Source organism: Asterias rubens, chromosome 1 (genome assembly GCF_902459465.1).
Source record: "Asterias rubens chromosome 1, eAstRub1.3, whole genome shotgun sequence".
NCBI lineage: Eukaryota > Metazoa > Echinodermata > Asteroidea > Forcipulatida > Asteriidae > Asterias > Asterias rubens.
The window spans coordinates 28,601,699-28,620,308 of record NC_047062.1 but is presented as its reverse complement, the minus strand read 5'-3'; the positions used below and the strand labels follow the sequence as shown (position 1 = coordinate 28,620,308).

General features: G+C 39.5%; 2 protein-coding genes across 4 annotated transcripts; both read left to right on the top strand.

Annotated features, from left to right (window-relative positions):
- The first annotated feature begins 1,502 nt into the window (after positions 1–1,502).
- Positions 1,503–7,227, top strand: LOC117298277 (UPF0696 protein C11orf68 homolog). Of its 2 annotated transcripts, none has more exons than XM_033781439.1 (4): positions 1,503–1,628; positions 3,193–3,745; positions 3,948–4,100; positions 5,197–7,227. In XM_033781439.1, exons 2-4 carry the CDS (start codon positions 3,561–3,563, stop codon positions 5,537–5,539), a joined length of 681 nt encoding a protein of 226 aa, XP_033637330.1. In that variant the 5' UTR covers positions 1,503–1,628; positions 3,193–3,560; the 3' UTR covers positions 5,540–7,227. The 2 variants fall into 2 exon arrangements, with proteins under 2 accessions (XP_033637330.1, XP_033637321.1); XM_033781430.1 differs by having other exon boundaries at positions 1,504–1,628; positions 5,158–7,227.
- A 2,621-nt stretch (positions 7,228–9,848) lies between these two features.
- LOC117292237 (UPF0696 protein C11orf68 homolog) lies at positions 9,849–16,835 on the top strand. 2 transcript variants are annotated; one of them, XM_033774227.1, is made up of 5 exons: positions 9,849–9,998; positions 12,255–12,358; positions 13,563–13,781; positions 15,371–15,529; positions 16,003–16,835. In XM_033774227.1, exons 2-5 carry the CDS (start codon positions 12,273–12,275, stop codon positions 16,421–16,423), a joined length of 885 nt encoding a protein of 294 aa, XP_033630118.1. In that variant the 5' UTR covers positions 9,849–9,998; positions 12,255–12,272; the 3' UTR covers positions 16,424–16,835. The 2 variants fall into 2 exon arrangements, with proteins under 2 accessions (XP_033630118.1, XP_033630109.1); XM_033774218.1 differs by having other exon boundaries at positions 12,232–12,358.
- Positions 16,836–18,610: the final 1,775 nt, after the last annotated feature.

Here is an 18,610-nt window from a genome sequence, read left to right as displayed (position 1 = left end):
CGCTCTTTGTCACTCAACTAATTTCAGAAATCGAATTGAAACTTGAACACTTAATTTATCAGAACACTTTATTAATATCGGGGCCTAAATTGCAGCAAATAAACTATTTCGAGACGGTTCATATCGTCAGAAGTTCATAAAAAAGAAGAAGCTCTACAACAAACTAGAAGTAGGGCCTATAATGTACCTCGATAAAAGGTACCTTGATAAATGAACTGTGAATGGGGTATTAATCCACACACGTGTATGCTTTACCATTTCATTTAATTTCATTTGCCAGCAAACATGAAAAAAAAACACGTATCGAAAAAATGCACATCAAAGATTTACCGTAGAACAAGAAACACAATGGTTATATAATAACAATACAATGTAAAAACACGGTTAACCATGGTTAACCGTGTTTTGGGAGGTATACTTTACCGCGTCTGTGATGTGGTGTGTATGCTGTACCATGGCTATGAGGGTACATTTGACCATGTTTTGGGAGGTATACTTTACCGCGTCTGTGATGTGGTGTGTACCATGGTTATGAGGGTACATTTGACCATGTTTTGGGAGGTATACTTTACCGCGTCTGTGATGTGGTGTGTGTGCTGTACCATGGTTATGAGGGTATATTTGACCATGTTTTGGGAGGTATACTTTACCGCGTCTGTGATGTGGTGTGTATGCTGTACCATGGTTATGAGGGTACATTTGACCATGTTTTGGGAGGTATACTTTACCGAGTCTGTGATGTGGTGTGTATGCTGTACCATGGTTATGAGGGTATACTTTACCGCGTCTGTGATGTTGTGTGTATGCTGTACCATGGTTATGAGGGTATATTTTACCGCGTCTGTGATGTTGTGTGTATGCTGTACCATGGTTATGAGGGTATATTTGACCATGTTTTGGGAGGTATACTTTACCGAGTCTGTGATGTGGTGTGTATGCTGTACCATGGTTATGAGGGTATACTTTACCGCGTCTGTGATGTGGTGTGTATGGTGTACCATGGTTATGAGGGTATATTTTACCACATTTGTGGTGGTATATGCAGGTTGAAAGCATTATTAAGCCTGGATCCTTATACATACGTGAACATTCATTTGAGTGGTTTAAAATCACTAACTAGGCCTACAAGCCCCTTTAAAGACACTGTACACCTTTGGTAATTGTCAAAGACATGTACTCTCACTTGGTGTATCCCATCATAAGCATAAAATAACAAGCCTGTGAAAATATGGGTTCAATTGGTCATCGAAGTTGCGAGAAAATGATGAAAGAAGAAACACCCTTGTTGGACGAATTTGTGTGCTCTAGCTATAGAAGTCTTTTAATATTTTAGTGAGAAATTACCTCTTTCTCAATAACTACATTACTTCAGAGGGAGTCGTTTCCCACAATGTTTTATACTACCAGCTCTCCAATGCTCGTTACCAAGTCAGTTTTTAAGTTAATATTTGTTTTGAGTAATTACCAAACGTGTACCTTCCCTTTAAATGCTTGATTTGAAATTGATATTCTCTTTCCAGATTTCCAACAGCGTGTTAATCTATGATGAATCGGAAATCGGAACTTCCGCCTGACTCTGATGAGGATCCAGTCAGTGCCCTGGTTGATGGATTGAACAAACTCACACTGTGAGTCTTTATTTTTAACCTTGAAACAAAAGAAATTCAAAACATGCATCCCTAATTAAAGGGACACGTTGGATTGGATCGGACGAGTTATATAGTCTAGAAAAGCGTTGGAAACCGTTTGTTGTAAAATGCATACGGTTAGAAAGATGATTCGAAAGTGGAATATAATGATCCACACAAATAAGCCCCGAAATTGCGTATACAGTTTTCTTTTGTTTTGCGAACTTACACGGTCGGCCATTTTGTGGAGTCAAAAGAACAAATTGACTCCACAAAATGGCGTGCCGTGTTCGTTAACAGGAAAACAGTGCAATTTCGAGGCATATATTAGCCTTGTCCAAGGCTCTTTACGCAAGCACCGGCCCGCTCTGACTTCACGAAATGCATAGATACTATACCGCACGGCACACAACAGTACTGTGATACCGCGGGGTCGAAGCATGGCTTTCGAGGTATCAACGAGGTTACAAAACGAGGCCGTGCGGTTTAGTATCTTATGCATTTCATGAAGTCAGAGCGGGCCGGTGCTTGGCGTAAAGAGCCTTGGACAAGGCTAGGCATATGTGTGTGGATCATTGTATTCTACTTTTAAAACATCTTTCCAACCATATGCATTTGATAACAAACGGTTTTCAAACGCTTTTCATACATCCAATGCAACGTGTCCCTTTAATGTTTTTATGTGTAATCACTTGTAAATAATTGCTGTGGGTCAACCACTTTTAGCAGAGTCTTTCTTACTGTCTTGTCAAATAATCTTTTTTAATCGATGTAATAGCCTGTTGAAGATGATTAACGTTTTTTAAATTGCATTGAATTGAATTGAAATCCCTTGTGTTCATAAAACCCAAAGGGATGTTTGATTAATGAAGTTTAAATCCATATGTTTGACAACTAATTGGGACTTTGGGATAGTAGGAGAAAATAAATTGCAGATTCCTTCCATGTTAAATGTATAAATATATTTTGGGGCATGCTTATTTCCAAGAACACGGTTTGCCTGGTACGTCTGCTGCCACCAACGACACACAAAGTCTCATCATAGATTTCTATGACCTAGACTGGGCCCCTGTCAGTCTTTATCCGCAAGGATAAAGACAGGTACCTGCTATTTAGATCGAGTGATTCAATTGGATACAATGATATCATTGGATAAATGCAGTGACTAAAAGCTACCGTACCTGGGTTTGTTTTGATTGGTCTGAGGTCACGTCGGACGACCAATCAAAACACAGATATGGAAAGCTTCCTTTCGGTTGTCTTGGTGTGTCTACCGTGTGTGGTATACATGTTCGTGTACATGTGGATATTTGCATGTAATGTTGGTGTAGAATTTGACTGCGTATCTCTATGTGAAATGAATAGAGGTCAAAGGTGAAGACACACGCCGGTTTGGAGGCCGGTCTCTGGCGTTATTCACGAGCCTCGAAGTGTGACGTCAGATGTTTAGGCTATCTATGACCAAGAGATATTATTACGAACGCCACAATTCAAGTACACAATCTAACGGTTAAAAACTATGACGCGCTATTCTTTCATCTCCCGTCTCGATTTTTTCCCCCAGGCCAAATAAAGGCACAGGCTCTAAAACAATCAAAGAGCAAACCGATGGGAACCCACATGCTCTAAGGCAAGAGTCTCTACTGGACGTTCGAGGTAAAGACGACGAGCGTCTGAAGCAAACACGCACTGACCCCCAACCCCGACCGGAGGCTGACCATGGCTGCAGAGATGCAGAATACACTGAGACGTCTGCAGGATTTGGCTCTGACCGTAATCATCTAGGAGCTTGTGGATGGGGGAACCTGGAACCTGAGGGTTCTGGAGAGCCGCGGGCAGCGATCATGACCCCAAGAACAACCACCCAAAGCAAGAACGAGTTTTCAAACGCCAATCCCGGCACAGGGCAGCAACAAGGTGTCTAACCCACGTATGGGGGAAGGAAGTCATCTTCAGAAAGGAGAGCTGACTGCCTCCGATCGGAAGTTCGCTGACTCCAAGTTAGCAAATACAGAGGATTTTTACCGGTTTGATCCTTCCGAATATGGAGGAATCGAATGGCGTCAAAGATTTCTGCAATTTCTAGAGAAATGTGCACCCTCAAAGACGAGGCGACAGTAAGTATATAGTTTTATCCTGCATGTGCCTGGTATCATTAATTACTGTGTTTTAATTAAAGCGAGTATATTGTTAGTTTCTTATTTGTAAAGCTATTTCATGATGAATCATTCTCACAACTTCTTTGCCATGTACATAAATCCGAAAATCGAAAAAATAGAGTCATTGGAAATGTAACTGTTTGTCTTTTTTTGCCCACAGATCCGATGGAATTATTAAGATTATGGTGGTGTCTCCAAGCCATGTTTCAATAGAAAATGATAAAGAAGGACTTGAAACCGCCTGGAGAAAACTGACTGACTCAAACGATGCAATCAACTTCAGTAAGGTCAAACAGTTAGCAGTTTCTTATGGGTATGTAAGATTTTCTTTACCTTTAATAGGCCTTTTCACACTGTCCAAAATCTCCGGGGTTGGAACCGGTTCCGAACCGGAGATTTTGTTCAAATCGTTTCACACTGTAAACATTTCAATCCGCCTCCGATCCGGGTATAGCATGCTCTAGCCGGATTGAAATCAACCCTGGCAGGGACCAAGGTTGAAAATCTTTGTCCGGATCGAAATGGCTTTGTCGGCGTTCGGTTCACGCATTAGCCGGTTCACGTAGAGACTAGTGTGAATGTTGCTTGTCTCTGATGCGGTGTCGAAAAAAAGCGAGGCTGAACCGGAGGGGACCCGGGTAGGTTTCAACGTGGTTCGAAATGGAGGTAGTATGAAAAGGCCTTTTTCTTTTGATAATACATGTACAAACAAGGATGATGCCATTCAAAGTCGAGACTCGAAGGGGGTTTGCTTCTAAAATGTCGAAGTTTTGTCTTTAAACACCAAAACGCAAAGCAGAGCAGCTCCTAAAGGGACTAGTACAAAAATATCAAAATTGTAGAAAAATAATGAAATGATTCCGTTCCTCCAAAATAATAAAATTATGTTCCCTCGAAATACCATTTCGTACCCTCACATAATAATAATATTTACATAATAATAATGTTCACATTTTAATAACCTGTTCAATATTTTCGTTACCCGTCCCTTAAGGGGCTTCGCATGTTAGGAACTAGACTTGTAGATAAGTCGTTAATGGTCTGCCGCGGTGAGATAGTCGAGATGTGGCGGTTCTCTCGCGAGATAAACTGCTCCGCGGGAACTGCTGGTTGCCCGACTTCTACTCCCCGTTAAAAATGGGACCGGTAGTCGTGAGAGCAGTAGTCTCGCGGGCCAACAGTCTCGCGAGAATATCGCGGGAAGATTCTGAACGCTATAACCCCGACAGACATTTAACGACTTGTCCACAAGTCTAGTTAGGAACGGACTATACTGCGACAAATTGACTGATACGTTGTATCATAAAGCACTGCATGGTACACACATCACAAATCGTGTTTATGAATTGTATTTGTTTTCTTTAACGAAGATGTATGTACGGTATCTGGCTCCTGTTTGTTCAAACCAGGAGCGTAGACCAAATATGGGAGCAAATTGCTTTGGCAACGGTTGAAGGTCAGCTGGGAACAGGCGCTAAAGTGACACCAATCGATGACAGGCCCGAAGGTAAAGAAATGTACAATTACAGAAATCACGTCATCAGTGTGTACACGAAAGACTTCACAGATTACACTGATGTCATGGCGATAGAACGAAAACTACGTGACATGTATAAGTGGAAACTAAAGTTTAAACCAGGTGTTTATGCCAACTTAGGTATAAATTCTAGGAATAAATATGGATTGAGGCCTTCAATCTACGTATCGGAATGGGATGCAATGAGAAAGATGTACAAAATACAAGCAACATAGACTAGTCACGTTTTCCCGTCATGTCAAAAGTTCTCTTATTCAAATAAGGAGCTTTTCGGTTCACGAGTGAGACCAAGAGATTGTACGCATCATTCATTCCTTGTTAAACACTAAACACAATTCGGAGCTGATTTTAGTTTTGTCGACCATTTTGGATCTGGGTGTGATTTCTCTGATTTAGTCAAACCGATTTCAAAATAAGTACTGAGTGTTTTTATCCGTGGAATAAATCTTCTCAAAGTAACCGTTGTTCATAGAGACAGACTTATCTTTTGTGACTATTGTACTTGATTGTATAACAAAATATAAGAAAACACAGGAAAAACAACAGTTCAAATTTTTTAGAAGTCCTACGAATTCCTTCAACAAAAGATTATTTTGCAAGTTTCACAGTTTCTGTCCGCTGGCCTCCTGTTTTTATTAAAAGGAACTGAACGAAGCACGAGTAATTAGTAATAACCTAATATATTTAATGGAAGCTAATTAGATTAAGATGATGTTGTAAATCATACTTTCAGCGGTTTGTAGTTATTAAAGTTATGTTTAAGGATTTTTTCGTGACAGCAAACAACTTCATATATTCAAAGAATGCACGGGTTAGTTTAGTAAAAAGTGAAAGTGTGGTGAATTTTGAATCAAAGCTTAGGCCTACTGCTAATTTTGACAAAAAGCATTAGTTTGCCGGGACGTTGTAATCAAACGGTTTTATGATACGCTGCTGGTCAACAAAATTGGAATAGTGAAAATAACTTGTTATCCATTGGTTTTCTTTTAGTCATTGGATATTTTGTTTGTTGTACTTGAAAAAATATAGGGCCTATGCGTATTTCTTAATGTTTTTCTGTTATAATTTATTTTATTTTATGAAAAGCTCTGTATTTTAAAAAAACACATTTTTGCTGCGACGAATCAATATTTTTACATACCCATGGACATTTTTTTTACGGCTATAGAAAGATTTGTTGAATGACTTTGGTAACCGATAGAAGGCGCCATTGTTCTTTACTGGTACGTAGTCGCACTGATACAAAAGTCAAGGATGTAAAAATGCATACTTTTTTGGATTATTTTATCTGATTAAGAATTTGGTCTCAATCTTGTCTTCATTCCTGGTATGTAAATTAATTGTACACATTTATACAAACATTCACTATGTTATTTTCAATCTTCAGCTCTTCATACGTGAGATTGGTATATATATGAATCAGTGTGGAGAGTAGTTATTTTAGCTGGGCATGGGTTAGACGATGGGGGTCTATTTGTTGGATCCTTTTGCTGTGTTGGTTCCTAAAAGTTAGCATGTTTGACAAACGATGAGAGAGTGCCCATAGGGGTGGAGGAAGCGAGTGAAGAGACCCCCTCATGGAGATTAAACGATAAATAGACAGGCGGATCGGTTGGTGAGTAGGAGTTTTAGACTGTTATTTGGGGTGAAATTGGGTAACAAATTGTTTGATGTAATATAGCACATGATATGAAGTTCACATTGTATGGATAAGTATTGGCTTATAATTAAGTGTTATGCGTACTTGCTTAGTGTTAACTGAGGTGGAGGGCTACCTATTGAGAATTAATCTTTAACATTGATTGTTACATGACATAAGATTGAATTAGGTTTATGGATCTATGTTTGTACTAGGGTTTGTCTGGATGTGGAATAAAGCTGTCAGCAGAGTAGCGTACCAGTGAGCAACCCAAACAAGGTGTCAAGTCCTTTTATTTGTTTCTGAACCTGAAATAATGAGTTATTGAATAACAATAGCGCAATTTAATGTCATGCTTGACTTAATACTGCATTATGTCTTGTAATAGATTATTCCTCAAATCCAAAAGGCCCAAATTATACAGCTCACAATTTAAAGGTAAATAAATTTATCATGTCAGAAGTAACCTGGTAAAAGAGTCAGCAATCAACAGTGTTCATTGCCCTTTTTTTTTTTTTTTTTGCTTTTTTAAAATGACAATTTCCGAATAATATTGGGTCAATATAATTTTGACGAGATAACTGAGCCCGATCAAAAAGTCTGGAACACAACGGATTCAATCTAATAACCCTTGCCTTTCGATCGTTAACGACAACGGACTGTTCAGCCATTTCCCCAACACGAGAGTAAACATCAAACTATGCACGGTGGGCTCCGTCCTACTTTACTTCTGAAAACTAAACTGTGTCCCCACACATGAATCAGTGTATTCTATGGGTAAACCTTTAAATATTGGTTGTTTTTGCTTCTAACCTATAACGTTTCAGAGAAGCACTCCATTCCCCAATCTCGAAGAGTATTTTTGACAGCCAGCCGCCATGATGTTGCTTGTGTGTGTGTGTAGGCCTACCACTACTACATACAGTACAAACGTTGTACATGAGCCCAGTTGTTTCTTGGTTGATTGTGATAGAGGAAAACATGTTCTATCAAGTGATTTTTATTTTGTTGATTTTTGGAATGATGCATTGTTTCACAAATTGGGTCAAAGGTCACGATAACATATTAAAGATCACGGTACTTGTACAAAAATAGTCATAAAGTTGTAAATTTTGAAGAGCCCAACTGTTTCTTAGTGGATTCTGATAGAGGAAGACATGCTCTATCAAGAGATTTTTATTTCGTTGATTTTTGGAATGGTACATTATTTCAAAAACTGGGAAAGGTCACGATAACATATTAAGGATAACAGTGACCTACATTTTCAGAAAATTTATTTTTGACAAAAGAACTGATTTGAGCATGCAATTTTCATAATTTTGATACCAAATTGACATGGTTATGACATATTTTTACCAAAAAGGTGGTATTTTACCCTCAAAATGTCAGATTTTAGTGGTTTCTGCCCTGACCACATGGAAAGTCCGATCGGGCTGAAAATTGGTGTGCATTCATTGCTCATTTGGACCTACAAGCACAGCAATTTTTTTTCAAAATCGGAAGACATGAGGTAAAAGAGTGCGTTGGTCTGACATGGAATGACTCACATGTACATGTACACTAATACTACATCATTACAGTTTCGTTACAATATTGCGCACCGGTAACTTTGCCCAACAACCAGAAAGCTTTGTGCACAACACCATTGGTTACTGGGGTAATTTTGACCAACTTCTCGGGCAAATCTTGCCCAACTACAATAATATATACATTGAACCAACCAGTTAACCAATAATTTGGTCAACTTTGCCCAAGCATGTTGGGCAACGGTTTTGTTTAACCAACGTCCATTATTTGTGACCAACAAATTAGTAATGCATTTACCCAACACATTTTTTGACCAACAAATTTGCAGTGTAACAAGTTCTCATGTTATTTTGAGTTTTTATTAGTTCAATCATCTAAAAAAAGGTTTGTAAAAGAAAAAAAACCGATAATATAATATTTTCTTATTATAATACAATCAAAATGTAGTTTCTTTAATACTTGAACGAAAATGTAAAGTCATGATCTGGATTGAAATTCATTTTTTTCTTCAATTAATAAGGAAATGAATCATATGACTATGAATAGATTTTAAATGTGCAAAAAAAAAAAAACATTTTTGAATACCCCAATCCAGTGCTTTTCTGAAAGATTCGCGGAAATCTCTGTTTACGCCATCGATCATGTTATACATGGTGTATAGCCGCTTTGTTGCAGCGTTGGTGCATAACAAAGCAAACTCCCACACATGACCTCAACGTATTACCATTTTGACGCACGCCGTCAACAACGGCAGAAGTGTTTTTAGTTTAGCAAAAACTTGAGGTTGGGGCCTGATTTTTGAGTCGCAAAAAAACCCCACAACATTTACACGGTAAATAAACTAGTTATAAACTAATTCCCGTCAAAAACAAATTCGTTCAAGTAGTTGTTTACTCCTCTACTCAATACGGAAAGGAAATTTTTTTATCTCCGGGGATAACCCCAGCCCCACTCACAAAATTATCATGCGATGTCGGAAGTCCAGACTGGCCCCCTGTCAGAACAACAATGTGGTTTTGATTGTATTTTATCGAGAAAATAAAAGATTTCTCAAGATGTGCAAGTGTTTTCGTGTATGATTGATAAAGAAATAGGAAGCCTAAACGTTTTACCTCATAATAAGCCTATTCAGTTACAGTTGTTACATACATTCAGACGAGTTTTGTTGACTCTGTAAACAAATGGATGAACATATTTTAAGTGTCCGTGATAAGTGGGTGATCGAAAGACTATGTGTAAGAAAGTGTCCACCATACAACTACACGCTCGTTGAAATCCAACTGGCCTCTCGTAGCCACCGTACTTTGTAGACTATACGATTGCAACAAAGGGGAATCCCCACTTTGCGCAAGCGTTTACTCATTAGGAATTTCCCATGCTGAGAAACCAATAACAGCGTACTTTTACCATGGACCTGCCACAGGCCACTCTGGATGTACAGATACACACGGTATATCTATAGTGACAACTGGATCAAGACAGAGCTAAACTAGTCAGGAGAGATAACGGTGAGTAGTATACACATAATGAATGTTTATGAGTGCAATGGTGCGAATATGTTCATGAGTTGAAAGATGGAATGTTCTATTCAACGAGGCGGAGCCGAGTTGAATGGAACATTCCAGCTTTCAACGAATGAACATATTCGCACCATTGCACGAATGAAAAACATTCATTATTTGTTTTATATAACACCCAAGTAGATCTTAGTCATTTTGATTGAAAGATACAACTTTCAAAACAAACAATTTCAACTGTAGAAGCCGAATGCTAGTAATTTTACTATGCCTTCTTGCAGTAACACCTGCTGCGTTACCAAAGACACGCGCACGCAGTGATGTTTTTACTCAGCTTTTTCGTTCCATCCGAAAAGTACCATTGCACGCTGCCAGCGTGCAATGGTACTTTTCGGATGGAACGAAATAGCACGGTGAGTGACTCAGCGTGCAATAGTACTTTTATTTGCTATCACGTGACGGACAATCCTCCAATCAAATGGCAAGGATCTGCTTGGGTGTTATATAATTTATAATATTGTAGACTTATTTCGTGCCAGTATACATGTACCAATAAGGTGCTCAAGGTACTTGCACATAGTGAGACATTTTATAAATTTAAAGACAGATTTTGGAGTTTAAATGCTCTATAATGAGATCTGTTTATTTAGCATCTTATAAGGGGTTCACAAGGTACTGTGGTGCACTTGGCAGCCATTTCCTGAAATTCCTGGGCGAACCCCTTCTCTCAACGATAAGTGTAATACGTACATTACTCAACGCACGGAACGTACACAGTTTTTCTATCTGAAGGACTAGGCAATAATGGTTAAGTATTTTGCTTAGGGACACAAGTGTCATGACTGGGACTTGAACCCACACTCTGCTCAATGCACCACCAGTAGCAGTAACACAGAGCTTGAGCCCGGTGCGCTTGACTGTTCAGCCACGACACGCCAAATTACAATAGCCTTTATAACAGCCTGAAATTTCCATAAAGGACTTTATGTTGATTTAAGGAGGTTGACAAACCCTCTCACAGCAGAATTGGGGAGGTAGTGCTTTCTGCTCTACCGGCCAGGCTTCGGACTGATGATACCCAAGCCTACATCCGTATGGACTGTAAAAGGGGTAACCATGTTTCAGCCATAGCTTAGTCTTGGTTCCAAGACCATTGGTGTTGCGCGGTCACACACAACCAACGTTCCGATTATGCACGGCAAAAACTGTACACGCTTGTAATGAACGAACGCTAGCGGGCGCTCTGTTTCTCTGATTTAGATCTCGCTAGCGTTCGTTCATTACAAGCGTGTACAGTTTTTGCCGTGCATAATCGGAACGTTGGTTGTGTGTGACCGCGCAACACCAATGGTCTTGGAACCAAGACTAGCCCTAGCTAGGAGTAGGTGGCAACGGCCTCTGGACAAAAATAATTGTAGCCCACACCTTGAAGTGGTTCAGGCCTCGTGTGTCTGGCGAATTACATATAAAAATAAAAAATAAATAGAAAATATATAAAAAAAAGTACTGTTTTGTACAATTAGTTGCATTATTTGTAACTTAAGATCGGGGCTGTTATAAGGCATTGGTAATTACTCAAAATAATGATTAGCATAAAACCTTACTTGGTAACAAGTAATGGGGAGAGGTTGATAATATAAAACATTGTGAGAAACAACTCCCTCTGAAGTGACGTAGTTTTCGAGAAAGAAGTAATTTTCCACGAATTTGATTTCGAGACTTCATAATTAGATTCTGAGGTCTCGAAATCAAGCATCTGAAAGCACACAACTTCGTCTGACAAGGTTTTTTTTCTTTCATAGTTATCTAGCAACTTCGACGACCAATTGAGTTCAAATTTTCACAGGTTTGTTATTTTGTGCATAATGTTGAGATACACCCAGTGAGAAGACTGGTCTTTGACAACTACCAAAGGTGTTCAGTGTCTTTAAGTGATATAGAGTTATAAACAATAATTTGTAGATGGTTTTGATTTTTTTATCTCACACGTAATTAATGGAAAATTCAAAAGCAGTGTACGGTCACCCTGCATGTTAGACTAATTTCATAACTCGAATTGAACAATTAGGGTATCAGAGAATTATACATCGTTCGCGCCTTCAGTAGTTCATAAAAAGTAAAGAGGTTCTAAAACAAATAAGAATGTTGCCTATTGGACCTTGATAACTGAGGGAATGGGGTATTCATTCAGACCTGCTGTTTTTGATACTGATTTTTCTGACAGTATTGAATCCATCTTTGCGGCAGACTTAAAGACTGAAACTCATGGCGAGCAGAAGAAGCTACTCGTCTGATTCAGGCGAAGATGATCAGGTCGGGGCCCTCGCTGGGTGTCTATCCAAACTGCAAATGTAAGTCATTCGCTCAATACAAACTATACTCAATATTCACCTGTATAAAGCCCTGGGCCCAATTTCATTAAGCATCAGCACAAAAAGTCGCTCAACCAGCCAAAATATCACGTTAAATGTACAATTTATTACTGGTATCCTGCTCTATTTATAAAGCATAAACACAAAAACTCGCTAACCACACAATAGTATTGCTTTTCAGAAACGGGTTACCAGCCCAAATTTAATTAATGGTGCATTGTTGTGGCTGGTTCCCGACTGGTTCCCCCGATAAGCTCACCTGGTATCCACTTCCCGCCTTTATATCCATTCCACCCGGTACATTCTTCGAGACCCGTTTTCCGTCCAGATAGAGCTGATAGTATAAAGGGAGGTTTTGCACGCAACGGGTACGCATATGCATACGTCTAGCTATCCGTAACCTACTTACGTGTAGCAAGCAGGATATCAGTGTCGTCTGTACGTATATCGGATAGCGAGTAGCGTATGACGTCATAGTGAGGACCTATTCTTTGCACTAACCGATCCGTTCGCAAGCGAAACCTCCTTAATATAAAGTTATTGAAGCGGTTAGGATTAATAGCTTGCTGAGCCATCTCCCTCATCATACCTCCATGTTGCTCATCTGGTATTCAGACACCAGGTGAGATACCAGGAGCGGTTTTTACCGAGGAAGAAAAGATCCAACGCCTACCCCTAACCCTTTATACAGACAGACAGACAGACAGACAGACGGACGGACGGACGGACGGACGGACGGACGGACGGACGGACGGACGGACGGACGGACGGACGGACGGACGGACGGACGGACGGACGGACGGACGGACGAGCGGACGGACGGACGGACGGACAGACAGACAGACAGACAGACAGACAGACAGACAGACAGACAGACAAAACAAACAAACAAACAAACAAACAAACAAACAAACAAACAAACAAACAAACAAACAAACAAACAAACAAACAAACAAACAAATAAACCAACGGCGAAGAGGAAGCAAGGACAAGACAGACAAAACGAACAATGGCTATACAAAATGCTGACAACAACATACAAAGAATAAAATACCAGGCTTACTGAAGACGACAAAAGTAAATAGATAAGTAGAGCATAAGCAATGGTAATACAGAGTGATGAGAGAGGAGGACTTTTTATAGAGTAATGTATCCTCATCATGAGCTTGCGTGTTCTTTGTAGGAAATCTAGTTCCAGCAAAGACTCCGAGAGTCAGGAAGCACCGGTACCCTCAGTCCCGGCCTTCGAGGATCCGGAGCGTTCAACCCGGCTTCATGCGGACGCCAAAGCAGCCTATGAAGAGGATGGACTCTTCTTCGATCCGTCCAATTACCCCGAGGAGGAACGCCTGGAGTTGCTCCAGAAGTTTTTCGAAACTAGTGCCCCATCAAAAACTAAACGGTGAGGAAATGTACATGTAGGGCCTATATAGACCGTTATCACGCTGTCACCATCTAAGTCTTGTTTCCACTGTAACGAATGCTAACATACATTGCGCAAACATGGCACCAGACTAATATTTCGTCCAGCCTCAGTTCGGTTACAAAGGGTGCGTTCGTTTAGCTTCCCTGGGTCGACCCCGGTGGTGTGTGTCGTTTTTTTCCCAGGACGAACGTGGGTAATTATCTGCACACGTTCGTCCTGGAAAAAACCCCCACCACACACCGGGGTCGACCTAGCCTTGTCCAAGGCTCTTTACGCAAGCACCGGCCCGCTCTGACTTCACGAAATGCATAGATACTATACCGCACGGCACACAACAGTACTGTGATACCGCGGGGTCGAATCATGGCTTTCGAGGTATCAACGAGGTTACAAAACGGTGCTTGCGTAAAGAGCCTCGGACAAGGCTAGGGTCGACCGAGGGAAGCTAAACGAACGCACCCAAAGATTTGGAATGGAGTAAAACTCAAGAAGGCCACACCACGATAAAGGCCTATTATACACAGGTAACCTAAAGACGGGTACTTGCTTTTTAGAACCCGCGATTTCATTGGATACAATGATGTCATTGGATAAACGTGCAGTAACTTAATCTTTCTGTATCTGTGTTTTGATTGGTCCGAGCTGCACTTTTGGTCGTCTTCATATGAATGTAGGTGAAAGGTGAAGATGGACGGGGATTGACCTGTAGGCTTGAGGCCACATAATAATTTTCTCTTGTACAGAAGTATCCATCCCCCTAAAATCCTCTAAATGTATTTCTGGGATTCCAAGCACAGAAGACACACTAGAGGATGGGCGTACGTAAGGTCCATTGTGAGGTATTTTACACAATGGAACAATGGACCCCACAGTGGAGTCCTTTGGATGTAGGAATGATCAAACAACAAAACAGGAAAGACCAATAAACCCGATTCTAAGGTTGTGTGGATGTTTTAACACTACGTTGAATGACGGGCGGACCTGAGAGAAAAAGAGGTCCACATATTAAATGTTGGGACTTAAATCACTGTTCAAACAGTGTTTTTTGACAGTGTTGGAGAATAATTCTCCTTATTAAGGCACTTGACACTATTTGTAATTACTCAACATAATTACGTAAGCATAAAAACTTACTTGGTAGAGCAATCGAGAGCTGTTGGTAGTATAAAACATTGTGAGAAACGGCTCCCTCTGAAGTTAAGTAGTTTTCGAGAAATGGGTAGGCCATTAGGAAAACATAGTCCTGCAAGGATAATTGAATGATTTCAGTTTTAGTCAAGTTCTTTAATAATTATTTTGTCCACAAAAACAATGCAATTTATAGAATATTAGCAAACATTCAGTCACCTCACAAAAGTTAGATAGCAATACCAATAGGTAAAATTAAAATTGAATATAAGATTATATGGTAAACAATCACATGAATGTGGATGGAGGCCCTCAAAAAGCATTGCATGTCGTTGTAATGGTGTTGTTGTTTAACGGTGTTGTCGTTATAACAGTGTTGTCGTTATAACGGGTTGTCATTATAACGGGATTCTCTTTATAACGAACATTTCCCTCAGGTCTGATGGAATTGGTTGGATTACTGTACGATCTCCAAGCTTTGTAGATGAAGGACTGGGTGATGATACAGAAGGACTCCAGGCTGCATGGGAAGAATTGACTAACTCATCTGATACAATCGACTTCCAAACTGTCAAGAAACTGGCTCTAAAATATAGGTAGGATCTTCATAGACCAATCCAGGCGCGCAAGTGCTGGGCGCCGTCATGGGTGTATCGCGCCACTGCCGCGGTGTACTTGTGCCTAATTTTGTGCACAAAAACAAGAGAATATCGTTTCCCTTTTCACTTTACATGGAAATTTAATGTCTTCCTCGACTATTTATGCGATTTTTCTTAATGATAGCATTTCATGCGTGCACGTCTCATCAAAGATGGCGGTCAATGACGTCATGTTCAATCAATTTATTACTCATGGAGTGATTTCCATTCACAAAGAAGTACCTATGGATTCTTCCCGCAGTTGTGATTTAACAAAGTGCTCAACTCTTCGTTTTTTGGTATGAGTTCAAATTTGCAATGGCAATGTAAAGATTGAAACTGATTTTGTTTAGGTGTTTCAGACGGTTGGGATTAAACCTTTTAATTGGTTGAAAACCAATAACCTGAGTCAATCTGTGTTTTAATATAAGGTGCCTGAGCGGTATTTGGCTTCTGTTTTTCACCACCGGGACAAGAATCGACGAGGCATGGGAAAAAATCGCCAAGGTCACGGTGAAAGACAAGCTGGGCACGCACGCCAAAGTGACGCCGTTGGAAGACGTGGGTGAAGGCAAGGCACTCCATGGGCAAGAGCACGCCGTGAGTGTCTACACTAGAGACTTCACTGATAAGGCTGATGTGATGAAGATGGAAGGAAAACTACGTGATCTTGGTATGCGGGGTTTGATGACTTACAAGCCAAGATTCTACTCAATTATTGGTGTGTATGCACAGAATAAATGGAGACTGCGACCGAGTATCTACTCGTCGCGCTGGGATGAAGTGAACAATGAAGCGTCTGTAAGAGATAAAACCATCAGCTACCAGACAAAGAAAGCTTATAGATATTAGTGAAGAAACAAAGCATGCACAGCAGTTGTTTTTAAAGGCACTGGACACTTTGAGCAATTACAATAATAATAATAATTATGCACATCTCCAACGCATTTCAAAACATAAGTAAACCACCTTGGAGCCAGTTTTCATGAAATAACTAGACAGCGAAGCTGCCATGGCGAGCTGCCGATCGCCAGATAGAACCAATGACTGACAGAAAAACCAATCATTTGATCAACTGATGGTCACAGGGGTGGATACATTGACAAGTATGAAGTTAAGACCATTTAAGGTTTTCATCTTTTCATATTATCTACATGTAAGCAGCAATATGTGATTGAAGTTTTAAATCTGTACATCATTGCAATAAAGAGTGATGACCATTTAAAGGGACACGTTGCCTTGGATCGGACGAGTTGGCGGTATAAAAAGCATTTGTAACCATTTGTTATAAAATGCCTATATGGTTGGACAGATGTTTTAAAAGTAGAGCGTACAATGATCCACACGAATTTGCCTCGAAATTGCGTGGTTTTCCTTTTGCTTTGCGAACTAACACGGTCGGCCATTTATGGGAATAAAAAATTTGACTCCCATAAATGGCCAACCGTGTTAGTCGACAAGGTAAAAGGAAAATCATGCAATTTTGAGGCATATTTGTGTTGATCATTGTAGTTTACTTTTAAAACATCTTTCCAACCATATGCATTTTATAGCAAACAGTTACACGCGCTTTTCAAAGCCCACCTCGACCAGCCCAAGGCAACAGGTTCCTTTAAGGTTTTCATTGTTTTAGCTCATTCAACTTGAACCAGTGATAAACTCTTTAAGTTTTATCTTTTCATATGTATCTATACGACAGAAGCATTGTATTAAGTTTCAAGTCAGTACATCGTTGCAATAAGAACTCACTTATTCACTAAATCTTTTTGTAATATTGTATTGTTTAGTTAAATTGTTTCAGCTCATTCAACTGGAACCATTGATGCACTCTTTGAATTTTATCTTTTCATATGTATCTATACGACAGAAGCAATGTTTGACTTAAGTTTCAAGTCAGTACATCGTTGCAATCAGGAGTTATGATCATTTTATGTTTTTCATTGTTTCAGCTCATTCAACTGGAACCATTGATGCACTCTTTGAATTTTATCTTTTCATATGTATCTATACGACAGAAGCAATGTTTGACTTAAGTTTCAAGTCAGTACATCGTTGCAATCAGGAGTTATGATCATTTTATGTTTTTCATTGTTTCAGCTCATTCAACTGGAACCATTGATGCACTCTTTGAATTTTATCTTTTCATATGTATCTATACGACAGAAGCAATGTTTGACTTAAGTTTCAAGTCAGTACATCGTTGCAATCAGGAGTTATGAGCATTTTATGTTTTCATTGATTCAGCTCATTCAACTGGAACCAGTGACAGAGAGATTGATTTTTGTTTAAACAAATTATTTCAAAACTTTAAGATTTAAGTTTGAGTTTGTTTCTATAAAATCCAGATGTCAATGTTTGACTTTGAGCCTGAAAAAAAACTTTATCATTTTTTTATTCCAAAAACTTTAACATTTTCTTATTCCAAAAACTTCAACATTATTGGAAAACATAGCTAAAAACTACAAAAATGACTGACAAGCATATATAACAATCTCACTTGGGCTTGTACATACCAAAAACAACTCAACTCAAAGACTGAAACTTAAACCAAAAACTTTAACATTTCCACTGAGTGCGGACGGCCGGACGGACGGACAGACGGACGGACAAAATCGGTATTACATAGGCTCGCATACTGCTAAAGCAGCTCGCCAAAAACATCTCACAAGTTCTCATGTTATTTTGAGTTTTTATAAAGTTCAATTATCTAAAAAAAGGTTTGTAAAAGAAAACCCCCCAATATATTGTCTTACTATAAGACAAACAAAATGCAGTTTCTTTAACACTTGAACGGAAATGTCAAGTCGTGATCTTGAGTGACTGATTTCACTTAAAATGTTTTCAATCAATAAGGAAATTGAGTCATACGAGTATAAATAAATTTTAAAAGTGTAAAAAACAATCATTTCGAATACTCCAATCTAGTGCTTTTCTGAAACATTCGCGAAAATCTGTTACGTCATCGCTCATGTTATACATCATATTATGTGTATAGCCGCTTTGTTGCAGCGTTGAGCTACAACAAAGCAAACTCACACA